This window comes from Onychomys torridus, chromosome 22 (assembly GCF_903995425.1).
Source record: "Onychomys torridus chromosome 22, mOncTor1.1, whole genome shotgun sequence".
Classification (NCBI taxonomy): domain Eukaryota; kingdom Metazoa; phylum Chordata; class Mammalia; order Rodentia; family Cricetidae; genus Onychomys; species Onychomys torridus.
Window position 1 is genome coordinate 31,521,102 of NC_050464.1, and position 16,337 is coordinate 31,537,438.

The following is a 16,337-nucleotide window of genomic DNA, read 5'->3' on the forward strand; positions in this document are numbered from 1 at the left end:
CACTGTTCCAAGGTTTTATGGGTGTGCTCCACCATTCCTGGCCCTTTTCCTCCTTATCAACATGGGCTCAGTACTGTACCTCTTATATTCCTTTTCTTACTCCGCCATCATTGTAGTGGTAACCACACTATTTCTAGACTAAACTACTGTCTATTTCTCCCCTGCCCCTAAGGATGAAACTCGGGGCCTTGAACATACCAGATAAACACTCTCCTGAGCTTTACCCCCAGCCCTCTTTCTTTTGTTTCCTACTGTTCCACTCCACAAAATGGTCTTACCCAAGCATCTTCTCCATGTACTTCTTCCTATTAAAAAGTCTTTACTCTGCTTGTACACACAGATTTCTCACAACCGGGTGTGTGGTGATATTTTATTTGTGCACCCCAATAAAGCTTATCTGAGGAAAAAGCCAGCCACTATATTAAACATAGAAGTCAGGCAATGGTAGCACACGCCTTTAATCCTAGCACTAACCATAGAGGTCTGTACAGACAGACAGGAAGTGACCTAGATGAGGGGAAAGAGGAAGTGAGATGGCAGAGCAGAGAAGGCATATAAGTGTAAGTATGGCTCTCTTTGGGCTGAGATTTCTAGTGGTAAGAACGTGGCTGGTTTCTTTCTGCTTTCCTGATCTCTCAGTTTTGACCCCAATATTTGGCTCTAGGTTTTTTATTAATAAGACCGTTAGCAATTGTCTTACATGGGTGTGGTGGTGCACACCTTTAATCCCAGCACTCAGGAGAGAGAAGCAGGAGGATCTCTGAGTTTGAGGCCAGCCTGGTCTACAGAGCGAGATCCAGGACAGCCAGGGCTACACAGAGAAACCCTGTCTCAAAAAACCAAAAACCAAAACAAAACAAAAAATACCCATTTCTTACCATTCCAAATTGAGACCCCCAAGAAGTCTCTCCTTTCTAGCCCACTCCACAATGACTTGTACCCCTACATTCTGCAACATGTACAACTGGCTCCTCTTCCCAACAATGACCATTTCTCATTTTCACAAACATTATCACTCCTCAGAGTTCCTAGCTCCCAACTACCTAGCAGCCCCCATGGTCTAAAGGCAAGAACTGGTGTCTCCTTGTGCTGAAATCCATGGTGACCAAAGTGGAACAGGCCACAGAAGCATTTCCTGGGCTGATATGGAACTACAGCATCAACTATATCCTTGTGGGAAATGGTCAATGAAGAACCATTCTAGCCAGGTGATGGCACACACCTTTAATCCCAGCACTCAGGATGCAGATCTCTGTGAGTTTGAGGCCAGCCCAGTCTGGTCTACAAAGCGAGATCCAGGACAGGCACCAAAACTACACAGAGAAATCTTGTCTCAAACAAACAAACAAACAAACAAACAAAAAACAACAGAAGAAGAAGAACCATTCTAATCAAATGGGTCTAAATTCCAGTAAGTGAAAAAGCAGACCCCAAATCCAAGAGACCTTTAATCCCTGACCTCAAGAGGCAGAGACAGGCGGATCGCTATAGTTCTGGACCAGATGCGGCTACATGGTAAGACTCTGCATGAAAGAATAAAACAAGTCTAGCCAGGTGGTGGTGGCACAAGCCTTTAATCCCAATATTCAACAGGCAGCGGCAGGCAGATCTCTGTGAATTCCAGGCCAGCCTGGGCTACAGAGCTAGTTCCCAGGGAAGCTAGGGCTGTTACACAGAAAAACTCTATCTCAAAAAAAACAAGGGTTGGGGATTTAGCTCAGTGGCAAGCGCAAGGTCCTGGGTTAGAGCCTCAGCTCAAAACAAACAAACAAACAAATAAATAATAAATACAATTGAAAACTAAAACAAGTTCAAAAAGTTCTATTTTGAGAGCTGGGATGTAGCTCAGGGGTAAGAACATACACAGGCCCTGGATGCTGTCCTCAGCCCCAGATCAACTGACAAATTCTCAGGCTGTAACTGCCTGACCATTATTATTCTGTGTTATCAGAAAACAACTATAACAGAGTAAATTTAAAACAGTTAAGAGACTATGGTGGTTTATATGAGAAATGTTCTGTAATGGCTCAGGAATCTGAACACTCAGTCTTCAGTTGGTGATGCTGCATGGAGAAGTTATGGGGAGGTACAGCCTTTGGGAGGAAATATGTCAATGGAGACAGGCTTTGAGATTTTAAAGCCTCACACTTTCCAGATCATTCTCTCTCTTTCAACCTTGTGCTGAAAGATGTGATTTCTAATTGGGTGTGGTGATGCACACCTTTAATCCTAGCATTCAGAGGGAGAGACAGGCGGACTCTGTGAGTTCAAGGCCAGCCCGGTCTACAACATGAGTTCCAGGACAGGCAGAGCTGCATAGAGAGACTGTCTCAGCTTCTTGTTCTGCTGTCATCCCTCCCTTCTGTGACAGACCTGGAACATTCCTCTGGAACAGTATCAAAATAAACTCCTTTGGTCATGGTGTGTTATCAGAGCAACAGAAAAGTAACTGATACTAAGATACATCAGGAAGACCATGACAAATGAAATGTACTTACTTTTTAAAGATGACAGACCACTTGTTCCACCAAAAAGAGAGCGGGTGGCAGAGCTGCCTGACCCCCCTGGAGGTGGGACCAGCATCACCAAGTATGTGCCACAAGTGTACATGGGTGTCTTCCGCAGCATTTTCAGAGGAAGGCCACAGCTAGTATTTGCTGGAGAGGAGAATGAAAGTATTCAGTAAAAGTATTTTGCATTCTGATGACTCTGATTAACAAAACAAACTTGGATATAATGAGGGAGTCTGCACTGAAACAGACAGGCCACGGATAGAAAGGGAGGAAGCTGGAGAGATGGCTCAGTGTGTAAGAGCACTGGCTGCTCTTCCAGGGGACCCAGGTTCAATTCCCAATCCCTATGGAGCAGCTCGCAACTGTCTGTAAGTCTAGTTTCAGGGAATCTGAATCTCTCTTCTAACATCTGAGGGGACTCGGCATGCAAGCAGTGGTGCACAGACATACATGTAGGCAAAACACCCATCATATTAAATAAAAGAAAATAAAAAGATTAAGCAGAAAGAGCAAGAAGTATTTGCTGACTCTAAGACACCTATGGGGTGGTCTGACTGTCCTAAAGGTGTCCCAATGGCCAAAAGAATGAATGCTGGTGGTACAGTTTGTCATCCCAGAACTCAGAAGGTGGGAGGCAGGAGGACCAGAAGTCCAAAGTCACCCTTGGCTACATAGGGAGATGGGGGTAGCCTAGGCTACATGAGACCTTGTCTCAAAACAAACAAACAAACAAACAAACAAAATTAACAAAACTAGATTAAAAAAAAAAGAATAAATGCTTACATGGAATAAATCTCAAAACAGAATCCCTATTGTCATGTAACTGGGAGCTGATAACTCTAATTAAGCTATTAAGCTGTTTTTCTTTCTTCCTTTTTTTTTTTTTTGGTTTTTCAAGACATAGTTTCTCTGTGTAACAGTCCTGGCTGTCCTTACTTTGCGGACCAGGCTGGCCTCAACCTCACAGCAATCCACCTGCCTCTGCCTCCCGGGTGCTGCGATTAAACACACTTAAGACACACAGCCTCCCGCTCTTTTTCATTTTGTTTTGCTTTTTGGTTTACAAAACAGGGTTTCCCTGTGTAGCTTTGTGCCTTTCCTGGAACTTGCTCTGTAGACTAGGCTGGCCTAGAACTCACAGAGATCCGCCTGGCTCTGCCTCCCGAGTGCTGGGATTAAAGGTGTGCGCCACCACGGCTGGCCTCTTTTTCATTTTATAGAAAACAATTTTTGAAACAATCATTGGACGGCCTGGAACTCACAGATAACCACATGACTCTGGCTCCTGAGTGCCCATAGCTTAAAGCAGAACAAACCTGCATGGCTTACAGTATCTATTATATATACATTTCTTTCTATTTTGAGGGTCAGTAACATAAGATATCAACAGAATAATTATTGTTTCTAGTCAGGAGGTATGGAATGCACATCATCTTCCCTGTGTCCAGGCACTGAAGAGTGGACTTAAGGTTTGTAGGTGAGCTCAGTGAGGACCAATGATGTTAACAGGAAGCACAGCAGAGCTTTGGGAAGCTGTCAGGTTATAAAACACAACTAATTATTCACAGTCTCAACAGAGAGAAAATCATTCTTGAGATTTAGATAAGGAAAGTGAAATCTATTTTTCCTTCCTTCCTTCCTTCCTTCCTTCCTTCCTTCCTTCCTCCCTCCCTCCCTCCCTCCCTCCCTTCCTTCCTAACTCATATTTTAATCTGTCCAGAGATCAGAAGAGGACATTGGCTGTAAGCCATAGTGTAGGTGCTAGGAACCTAACCCCAGTCTTCTGCAAGAACAAAAAAACCTATTCTTTCTGATGTTTTGAATACTTCTGCTTCAAACAGCTCCATTTTTAAAAAACTTAAGCCCTCAACTGTGGTAGTATTGTGTTCCGCAAATTAGGTATTGTACTGTATTGTGTACCCTAATAAACTTATCTGGGGTCAGAGAACAGAACAGCCACTAGATACAGAGGCTAGAAAATGGTGGCACTCACACCTTTAATCCTAGTCTTCTGGAGGCATGGATCTCTGTGAGTTCAAAGCCACACTGGAAACCAGGCACGGTGACTCACACCTTTAATCCCAGAAAGTGATGGCGGAAAGCAGAAAGATATATAAGGCGTGAAGACCAGAAACAAGAAGCATTTGGCTGGTTAAGCTTTCAGGTTTTTGAGAAACAGTTCAGCTGAGACCCATTCGGATGAGGACACAGAGGCTTCTAGTTTAAGGAAACAGGATCAGCTGAGGAACTGGCAAGGTGAGGTGGCTGTGGCTTGTTCTGCTTCTCTGATCTTCCAGCATTCACCCCAATACCTGGCTCCCGGTTTGTTCTTATTAATAAGACTCTTTAAGATTCATGCTACACTCAACAAATATATTCTTTATCCAGAATATCCATTCCTGTAGTAATGAAAATCTAAAGAAAACTTCAGCAACTCTGCAGCCTAATATGTTCACCAAGGTATTTTCAAAGACACGTACTGACAGAAAATGTTTTAGCTTGTCACAGAACAAAACTCCACATTTTAAAAATTATTTTTATTATTTATGATTGGGGTAGTATGCATACTTGTGTGTGTGTGTGTGTGTGTGTGAAGTGTGTGTATCCAAGGGTGTGGAGGCCTGAAGTCAACTTCAGTAACATTACTAAGGAGCTGTCAACTTTTTCTATTTTGAGGCAAGGTCTCACTGTAGCCTTGGCTAGCCTGGAATTCACAGAGACTCACACCCCTAGTCCTGGGAATACAAGAGTGCACCACTATAACTAGCTTTTTTCTTCAAATATTGGGAGCAAATTCAGGTCCTCATGCTTGTTTTGCACGAGTTTTACTAACTACACTATCTCTCTACCTCATTTTGTGAATGTTCAACTAATTTCCACAGATCCATGTGGAATAGAACTGCTGGAATTTCAGTGTAGTACCATCATGTTAAATGAACACAAAAACTTATATAAAGGTACAACAAAGATCACATTTGAATAAAGATAACAGCTTTCACAAAAACTCTAAATGTGTATTGTTGGGGGTTTATGTGTATGTGATTTTCAGACAGGGTCTCTCAGTAGCAGAGGCTGCCTCACCTTCCCAAGTGCTAGGTTTACAGGGATGAGCCATCACACCCTACCACAAATTCTAAATATAATATTGCCTTCTGAGGTCTAGATGGTTCTGCGGTTAGGAGCCATTGTTGCTCTTCCAGAAGACCCAGGTTTAATTCCAGCACCATGGTAGGTTACAACCATCTGTAACATCTGTAACTCCATTTCCTGGAGATCCAAAACTCACAAGTGTAGTACACAACACACATGCAAGCAAAATATACATACACATAAAAATAAAACACACACACACACACACACACACACACACACACACACACACACACACAGCACTAGCAGCTGGGTATGGATCTACCACTATGGATCCTACTTAGGTAGGTGGTAGAGACGGGGGATCAGGAGCTGGATCCTTGGCTTCATGAGATCATAGTGGGGGAGTGGGGGAGTATCTGTGGAGTTGGGAGGTAGGTTGTTGTTTTCTTTCTCTTTCATTAAACAAAGAAAACAAAGCTGGGCTGCGGTGGTGCACGCTTTTAATTCCAGCACTTGGGAGGCAGAGTCAGGTGGATCTCTGTGAGTTCGAGGCCAGCTTAGTCTACAGAGCGAGATCCAGACAGACACCGAAACTACACGGAGAAACCCTGTCTCAGGGAAAAAAAAAAAAAAAGAAAACAGATATACTAAGTATACTGAAAAGAGTTTGGTGGGCATGGAGGTATAAACACAGACCATTATTTTAGCCAGGCATGAAAGTGCCTACTTTTGGGTGTCTCCTGTACTTTGCTTATTTATTGTGTGTGTACATATGGTGGTCAGAATACAATTCTGTGGAGTTGGTTCTCTGCTCTCACCTTTTATATGGGATCCAGGGACCAAACTTGGGTCATGAGCTTTGACCACAAATACCTTTACCCAATGAGCCATCTTGCCAACCCCAAAACATTTACTTAGCTAAAAAGAACTGTTCTATACAAAGAATCTCCTTTGACTCAAATGGCCTTACCATGATAAAGCAAGCATTAACGAGGTACTCACAGTGATGCCACAGAGGCCCATGACGACAAGACATTGTCCTTACATTCTAATATAACAGTAAAGTATTTACTAGACAGTCTCATATGAATACACCGCAAGAGCTTTTCTTCCTAGTATTTCAAATAGTGAAAGGATTAAAGCAGAGAATCAAATCCATTTTAGCTCAGACTCAGATACTCTTTTTTTTTTTTTTCTAGTAGAGTTTAGGGTGATCTCACACAGCCCAGGCTGGCCTCCCACTCACAATGCCCCTGCCTCAGCTGCATTCCATGTCTTCCCTGACAGTGATGGTGCAGAGACAGCTACAGGTAAGACAGAACTATTCCAGGGCTCACACTCTGCCCATGGCTTGGACCTGCTGGTCACTGTGGGGGAGGTGCAGGGAAGGTAGGCTGTATGTGCTGCACTGAGGAGTTGTAGGCAGGTGGTCAGGAAGAGGCAAACCCACCTGCTTGATCCTCCTTCAGGGTGTTGGAGATGGTAGAGCCAGTCAGGGCCGCCAGTGTCGCCGATGGGGAGGCTCTGTACCGAGACAGTCTGCTCAGGAGCATCTCATTAATGCTTTTGGCAGATTCACCCTCTTTCCGCATCAGGATTGTGCGTTCCTGAAGTGGGCTGGCTACAAATACTCCATTTTCCACCTAATATTTAAAGAAAAAAAGAGGTCCTGATGATGCTTCCATCTAATTGGCAGGTATCTTTGTAAATTATTTCTGTGACCAGGATGCTTACAAAGCATTTTCCAGCCACCTGAGCAAATACATCTTTCCATGCAAACCACATCTATGCTCCAAAGGAGCTGCTTCAGACAGGCTAAGCTCACTCTCAGAGCTCTCATTTTTCATAGCAGCCCATATTCAAAGTGAAATCAGCCAACATCAATACATTCTGCAAAACACTGTTGATTAGAACTGAATCCCAGAGGCAGTTGCTCACTCATTATGAGCCTTCTAACAGGTACAAGTAAGAAAGAGGAAAAGAAATCAACCAGGCCTTGATTTGCTGCTGAGGACAACTGTGGGGTTAATGTGTTTTGGAAATGTAACTAGTTGCTAAGACCTAACTGCTCTTCCCACAGTGGCTAGCACTAGCGCCAGCTGACTGGGCATGGCAGAGCAATCTTGGAGCAAGCCAGCCTGGCTAAAACACACAGCAAAGTGTACCTTGACTGGCCTGCTGGTTCTCTCACTCAGCAGGACTACTCCCCAGCAAAGTCCCTCAGCAATATGGATCTGACTCGAAACAAACCACCTACCTACTTTCCTTCTCTCCGTCTTTCTTTCCTTCTCTCCGTCTTTCTTTCCTTCCCTCCGTCTTTCTTTCCTTCCCTGTAGCAAGCTTTCTTTTGGGCCACCAACCAACTCCCAAATAAAGACATGGAGACTTAATCACAGTCATGAATGCTCAGCTTTAGTTTAGCTTGTTTCTGGCTAGCTTTTCATAACCTGTTTCTCTTCATCTGCATTTTGCCTTGGGCTTTTTACCTTTCCTTCATTCTGCATGTCCTACTCTGTTTCAGAATATTACTTTAATTAGGTAAAGGTTTGTTTCTGCTACATTTGTTCAACAATGTAAAGATGTGTTGCTTTGCCTGCTTAAGGCCCCTGACTGGTCTAATTAAAAGCTGAACAGCCAATAGCTAGGCAGGAGAGGTATAGGCAGGGCTGGCAGAAAGGGAGAATAAGTAGGAGGAGGAATGAATCTATACTCTGAGAGAGAACAGAGAGATAATGAGGGAGAAAGAGAGGAAGATGCCCCAAGTCTGCCAGCCAGGCAGCTGACAGACAGACAGACATGGAGTAGGACATACATAATAAAAGAAAGGTAAAAAGCCTGGAGGCAAAACATAGATGAAATAGGTTAAATTAAGTTATAAGAGCTAGTGGGGAATCTCTGTGAGTTTGAGGCCAGCCTGGTCTACAGAGTGAGATCCAGAACAGGCACCAAAACTACACAAAGAAACCTTGTCGGGGGCAGGAGGTGGGGAGCTAGTGGGACAAGCATAAGATAGGGCCAAGCATTCATAATTAATAATAAGTCTCCATGTCATGATTTGGGGGTGCTGGATGTCCGAGAAAGCCTGTTATACTTCCCTCCATCTTCCTTTCTTTTCCTTTTTTTGAGACAGGGTCTCATGTAGCCCAGGCTGCCCTCAAGTTCACATACAGTCAAAGCTGGCCTTGGCCTCCCAGTGTTGGGATTACAGATCTGCAAATCATGTCTCTGCCTTCTTTCTTTTTTTCAAAAACTTCCCTGCTTTTCTCATTGCTCAAGACTCAGACCACTTCCCAGAAGCTTCTCTTCCTTATTTCTTTTCCAATTCAAGGCCTGTATTCTCCCCTTGCTGACTTCCCAAGAAGCGTCTCTTTCAAAGAATCTGGGATTGCTCTCTCCTCTGGCTCCTCTCCTCCTCCCTGCCTCTTTTCGAGACTGCCTTCTCTGCTTTCAAACACAAAGCACTCCACTTGGATTCACTGTCAAGTGACTCAGATCTGGGCCAGTGGGATGTTTGTTGTTGTTGTTTTGTTTGTTTTTTCCAAGACAGGGTTTCTCTGTTTTTTTGGTGCCTGTCCTGGATCTCGCTCTGTAGACCAGGCTGGCCTCGAACTCACAGATATCTGCCTTCTTCTGCCTCCCAAGTATTGGGATTAAAGGTTTGTGCCACCACCATCCAGTTTGAAAGAATGTGGGGTTTTGGGTGGTTTTTTTTTGGTTTTTTGAGACAGGGTTTCTCTGTGTAGCTTTGCGCCTTTCCTGGAACTCGCTTGGTAGACCACGCAGGCCTCGAACTCACAGAGATCCGCCTGGCTCTGCCTCCTCAGTGCTGGAATTAAAGGCATGCGCCATCACCGCCCGACAAGAATGTGTTTTTAAAACAAAAACTTTGATCCATCTAAGGAGGCCTGTGTTAACCAATGCCCCTGGCAAACCCATTCTCCTAGACATGGAGGGCCTCAGAAACCCATCCTACCAGGGAAGCCAGCAAGCCTGGCCTGCTGTTGCAACCCCTGAAGACAAGAACGAGGGTGCCACAGGCCAGGCCTTTAGAAGCCCACAGAAAGCAAAGCCAGGTACAGAGGGAAAGGCTGGCAGCAAAGGGCAAGAGAAAGCATACAACTGACAAGTGCAGCCAGAAGATCCCAGGGCAGCTGCACACATGTTCACTGCGGAGAAGGGAAGGGCTTTCTGGGGAGCCCCAGACTGCTGCTCTGCTCCCATACCCTCTGCTTCTCACTCCTCTTAACTCTGTACCTTCTCACGAGCGCCACTCTGGACAGCCCACTGTAACCTAAAGACTGAACCACCCACCTTCCCCTTAACTCCCTTGTGGGTGGCCATGGCCACAAACCTCTGGAGTTGTTGCTTCTGTGGTCTCCGTGGTATAGCCCTTCCCTGGTTTGTTACTGTAAACACTTTCTTTGTCTCCTGCCTCCGAGCGCCACATTTCCACTTATGAAAGCCATTGCCTTTGGTGTCCAAGACCTCAGATGGAACACTGTACCCAGAATTTCCCAGAGCTGGCTCAATCCTATCATTCAGGTCTCAGAAAGTCACCAACTCACAGGTGACTTCCTGTCACCAGCAGCCTTCCCTGCTTTCCCATCAGTCCCCCACCATCCAAAACTGAGCACATCCCACTGTTTGCTCCTCTCTGAAATGACCACACAGTAACTCATTCATGGCCTGTCCTTGAATGCCAGCTGCCCGAGAGAAGGCGCATGCCTGCAGCCTTGGTCCCCAGAACCTGCCCAGCCCTGGGGAGGCACTTCCCATAGGCCCTCCCTCACTGCAGCTCCAGCCTCTGTGCCAACACCCCATTTCTCTGCTGCTTCTGCTTTAAGCCGTGTCCTCCTTATCTCACTGCTCCCACCCCTGCCTCTGGCATTTCTACTTAAATCGCCTTTTGTCCCCTAAAATTTAATACATCTACTTCTTACTGCATTATTTTACCCACGCCCTCAAGCTCTATTTATGTTACACAACTCTAAATATAACCCTGTAAAAGCATCCAAGACAAAAATCGATCTCATTAAGCTTGGCATTCAAAAGCATTACCCATTTGGCCCTATGAGGAAATCAATAGCTAATGTAAAACAGACTCTTACTACACTCAGTGCTCTGCAAACTGAGAGGACAGAGCACCAGTGAGCAGCAGGAGGAATAGGTTTAGGGCACGAGGACTAAATGTGTACAATCTCAGTGTTGGGGTGACTGTACTCTGAGCCAAGCAACCACCATCTTGAGGAGTTCAGCTGCACCCCCTTGTAAAAAAAGGTTATCCCTTGGGTATGTTAACTGTTCATAATCCCTCGTGGAGGAGTGGGGAGGGTCAGAGACCCTCATTTGAATATCCAGTCATTCTACCAACTGTTTTAAGTATCTCTGCCTTAACTATACATGGCCCTGGGGAAGGGCTATAGTATCTATAAACCAGGGAAGACTTGGAAAGAGGGTCTCCCTTTCTGCAGCTACAAGGAAGTCCTGGTAGGTCAAGGCTTTTCGGGTGCCCCCTGTTGGGGGAGGAGCTCCCACATTCCCATAGAGTAATCTCTCATCTATAGTCTGTAAGGAAGCCTAATAAACTCATTGGTTTTTTGGTGTGAACTTGGGCAGTTTTAGCAACACTCAGCCATGCCGCTCAGAGAGTACATGACGACTGAGCGCAAAAGGAGGGTAGAGTTGAGGGGTGAGAAGCAGTACAGTTAGCAGCGACAAGGGCTTCTCTCCCAGTGCAGGCCACTGGCCAGCTCTAGGCAGCCTTCTACTTAGTGAATTAGCCACACATCAACCAACAATCACTGTAAAACATAAATAAGTCCTGGGACTGGAGATGCCTCCGTAGTTTAAGAGCACTTGGTTCCCATCATCTACTTAGGGTGGCTCACAACTGTAACTCTAGCTCCAGGGGATCCGATGTCCCTGGCCTCTGTGGGCACTGGCACTCGCATACATAGACACATAATTAAAAATAAAATATTTTTTAAAGTACTATAAATCCACATCCTGTCCTGTTTAAGCCCTTTGTTGACTTCCCAGCTACACTAAAACCCATGACACTGGGCTGCTGAAATGGCTCAGTCGGGAAGGATGTTTGCTGTCAAGCCTGAGGAACCCACAAGTTGTCCTCTGACCTCTATATGCATGGCAAGTGCATCCCCTCCCATGCAAATAAATGAATGTGTTTTAAACAATCTATACTACTATGAAGGCCGTGAGGGCTGGCATCTGCTAACCTACTCAGTCTCAGCTGCTTCAGTCTGGCCCTCTGTCACCATGTTCTCAGTGACCATGGCCTGTCCCCTCCTAGATGCCACACTGGCCTTCTACTGCAGGCCTTGTTACTTGCTGTCCTCTCTTCACAGACTGTCTAATCTCTGCAATTTGCCAGGATAGTTCTAATTTTAGCATCGAGGCGTCATGTCATAAGAAATCCTTTGGTCCCAAGCAAACTGCTCCCCCTGCCTGTTAGGAAGGGCCCCACCAGCCACCTAAGACACAGGCGGTCTTGTCCTCTCCCACTGCCCTACTTTCTTTCCTCCCAGCATTTGGCACCAGCTGTATTTATGTTTTTCTTCCTCTTTTCTTAATTAACTCCCATGCTCCTACCCAAGTCCATGAAGACAAAGATTCACCAACCAGCTACCCAGACAAAGCAATATAGCAGTTACTCATTTAAACTAAATGAACAGCCAGGCATGCTGGCAAATGCTTTTAAGCCAGCATTCTGGGAGCAGAGGCAGACCTGATCTACATAGAAGGACCCTGCCTCAAAAAGGAAAACAACAACAACAAAAGGCTTGAGTGAATGAAGGAGAGTATCTTACTTATCCAGGTCATAGTTTGTGGAAACCAACTCTTAGGGAGAAGAGAGAGAGACCCAGGACTTGAGAAGGGAGCACAAGGGGGAAGGTGCCACTGAGTCTCACTATGAGAAGCAGTGCTTCCAGGAGCAGGGGACCTTCCAGGCAAAACAAGCAGGACCTAAGAAGAGTGCTCTGAGAGGTAGAGTGTCAGGAGCCCCAGCAGAGGGTCCAGGCAGGCTGCTGTGCAGGCAGTTCTAGAGCCTCAAAGGTTGGTTGGAATTCTAAGAGGCTGGAGTTTCAGGAGGCTGTACCCCAGAAAAGAATGACCTAGCCTGTATTCCCGCACCGTTGAGTTCCCCCAACTCTAAATTTGACCATGTTACTTTTGCACATAAGCCTGAGGCTCAGAGGAGCATGATGAGTGCTCTGCTCCTTATGAAAACTCCTTCCTGTAAGCCAGCCGCATAAGGCCCTGTCAGCCTGGACTACTGTGGGTAAAGGGGGGGAGGAGGTGCTTCCAGGTCACAGTCCAGTCTGAAGGTGGTATGGCTGCTGTGCCCACAGGCAGCACATGGCCACTGCTAGTCATTTGTTTGATTGGTTGGTGCCTTCCACACTCCCTCCCGCTTCTCTCCACTACTCACCCCTTCTTTTAGTTCATTCTTTCCTTTCTTTCTGCATGTGCTGGTTAGTTTTTCTTTCTTTTTCTTCTTTCTCTTTTTGTTTGTTTTTTGTTTATGAGATAGGGTCTCACTGTATAGCCCTGGCTATCTTGGAACTCCCTATTAGACCAGGCTGGCCTTGAATTCAGAGATCACCTGCCTTTGCTTCCTGGAGTGCTGGGATTAAAGGTAAGTGCAACCATGCCCTGGCTCAAATTTTCTGGATTAGTGAGTGGTGGGGGAGGGTCCAGCCCACAATGGGTGGTGCCACCCCTAGGCAAGGGGTCCTGGGCTGTATAGCAAAGCAGGCTGAGCAAGCAAGCCATGAAGAGCAAACCAGTAAGCAGCACCCTCCATGAGCTCTGCTTCAGTTCCTGCCTCCAGATTACTGCCTTAAATTCCTGTCCTGACTTCCCTGCATGATGGACTATAAGCTGTAAACTAAAATAAAGCCTCTCCTCCTCAGGTTGTTTTTGGTCACAGTGTTTTATCACAGCTATTGAACTAACTAATACAATGTGTATGTGTATGTGTACGTGTAGATATGTGTGTGTCATGACATGTGTTGAAAGGTCAGAGCATAACCTGTGGGAGTCATTCTTTCCTTCTACCATTTGGGTCCTGGGATTGAATTCAAGTGCTCAGGCTTGAAAGCAGGTTCCTTTACTTACTGAGCCATCTCACTGGCCCCTACATTCCATTTCTTACATCATACACCTAAGTGTCTCCCTATAATGGTTACTTAATCATTGCAAAAGGCATTTCACGACAAGTCATTTTGAAAGATGAGCCATTTAGTTAAATCCGATGACAGCTTACTCATCTGAGTTCTGCACCTCTAGTTCAGGAACAGGTTCTGCTGGGAAGGCGTCTAAACACCTGCAGTAGAAAGCCATATGCCAAACAGGAAGAAGAGCAGCCAGAGTGGACGGACAGGGTCTTGGAAATGAGTTGTGGATCATGATTGCTAGGAGGATGGGCACACAAGGCTTTTCCACAGGCAGGTGAGTAGTTTCTGTAACCGTGTACAGATCAATTACGTCGCACACAGCTACATGCTCAAGAAAAAAGAAGGCTGTTTGACAACTGAACGAAAAGTAAACCACAGCTGGACTGGGAAAGAGCTGTGTAGTGGTGTGATGTTTGTACCTCAAGAAGGTTCTAGAGAGGATGAAAGGCCAGGCATGGTGGCACACACCTTTAATGCCAGCACTCAGGAGGCAGAGGCAGGCCGATCTCTGTGAGTCTGAGGACAGCCTGGGCTACACAGTGAGACAAGTCACTGTGACTAAAGACAAAAAAGGAAGGAGAGAAAGAAGAGAGGAGCAAGACAAACATGGGTGGCTCAGCTCCTGATCCCGGCACTCCAAAGTCAGGAAGAGCAGGAGTCTTAGGACAGGACCTGTGAGGCCTAAGTGAGGTATACACCTCAGCAGGTACAGGTGTTGCCGATCCAAGTCCTGCGGAAGGAGACCTGGAGACACAAAGCACACGCTGATCTGTTTGAGTCAGACTCCCCCCACCCCCACCCCCACCCACCCCATGATTCCAAGGTCTCCTTCCAACCTAAAGCATGCTCCCCTCCCCAGCCCCTGCTTTCTGCTGCAGCAAGGCTGTTTCATCACCTACAGCAGGGGTGGTCTTTGACTGCAAAGCCAGATACCTAAACACAGCTTCGTGTTGTCTTCACAGCTGGTTCATACTTTGGGAATCAGTTTATCATGGGTTTGAAAATAAATCTCAATTTTTTCATCGAGAAACCTACTGACTAGCCTAGTCTTTTCCTAATTCCTCATCATTTGGTATATGTGTGTTTTATGTCTAGAAAGTTTAGAATTCTCACTTTATTCTAAATGATCTAAAATTTCACAATAATGTACCATTTTCCATTCTTGTGTCAGATATCTATTAAAGCCCAGTATCATTTATTCTGAAATATCTTTTTAATTTTTTTTTTTTTTTTTTTTTTTTTAGCCAGGCGATGGTGGCATATCCTTTTAATCCCAGAGGCTCTGAGTCCAAGGCCAGCCCGGTCTCCAGAGAGAGTCCCAGGACAGCCAGGGCCACACAGAGAAACCCTGTCATGAAAAACAAAACAAAAACAAAATTATTTTATTTTATGTATATGAATGTTTTGCTTGTATGTATGTCTATACACCACGTCTGTACAGTGCCCAAGGAAGTCAGAAGATGATACCAGATCCCCTGAAACTGGAGTTACAGATAGTTGTGAGCTACCACGTGGGTGCTGGAAACTGGAGGTGGCCATGTTGGAGGAGCTGCAGTCAGCAATGGAGTTTATGGAGTACAGCTCACTGGTTTGCACAGCTAAGCCTGGGGGAGGGGTGTTTGCCTCCAGAATGCCCCTTGCTTCTGCTGTGCCTTCTCCTGCTTGCTGCTATGGTGCTCTTAGCGGATCTGGCACGGTGTGGTTGTTTCGTGGGAAAAGCCCACTCCTCACTGGGCAATTTACTTGCAGATCATAATGAAGATGGTTTTCATAGAAAAATGATGCTTAGTTAGATCAATGATTTAAAGATACAGGGTCAAGACAGTGAAGAAGATTAGGGAAATGGTTTAGGTTGCTCTGACAGTTGCTCTAACAAGAGATACAAAAAAGAAATAAGATTAGAAGACACCTTCATTCTGCTAAATGTGAGACGCACTGAGGATGGAAAAACGAGAACAAGGAGTTTCACCCACTGTAGATAGGCCCATGAACTCTGCCTGTGGAAAACCAGCCTGATGAGCAAAGAAGGCAATAATGGCCCAACACCCGAGGTTGGGTCTGAGTTCCTTGGCCATATAGCTTACAGATTTAATCACAGGTTTCAGTGTCCCCTCTGAAAAAACAGGGTTGTGAAAGGAAATTAAATGACCCTATTGTGTGTAAAGAAAAAAGAGACAAAGACTGGCGGTTAGCTAGACCGCTTGAGTGAGGTTTTGTGGAGTAGACTGCGGGGAAGTATCTGCTACACTGTAACCAGAGGTTTTGTGGAGTAGACTGCAGGGAAGAATCTGCTACACTGTAACCACGAACAGCTGTTTTCCAGTACAAAGGCACTAGCTGAAATATACTTGGCTTGCTTTCAAGTTTGTTAATCAATAATAAAAGAATCATTGCCTTGGGATGACGATGTCATGGTGGGAAAAATAATACAAAGGAAAATGTTTAACTACATGTAAGCTTCTAAGAAAATATGTAACTTGTGATCATAATGTGATTTCCTCTTGGGTAAAGATGTTAATTTGGTTTTGGAAAA

The 16,337-nt window shown here is 45.3% G+C and overlaps 1 protein-coding gene across 8 annotated transcripts in view; it reads right to left on the reverse strand.

Annotated features, from left to right (window-relative positions):
- Hectd4 (HECT domain E3 ubiquitin protein ligase 4) overlaps positions 1-16,337 on the reverse strand; it is a 177,548-nt gene that overhangs the window by 104,643 nt on the left and 56,568 nt on the right. For all 8 annotated transcript variants that reach the window (XM_036171561.1, XM_036171562.1, XM_036171557.1 and 5 more), the window contains exons 8-9: positions 7,057-7,249; positions 2,499-2,657 (exon numbers count right to left, since the gene is read on the reverse strand). In XM_036171561.1, the coding sequence (XP_036027454.1) occupies positions 2,499-2,657; positions 7,057-7,249 (352 nt within the window). The remainder of the gene's footprint in view (positions 1-2,498; positions 2,658-7,056; positions 7,250-16,337) is intronic.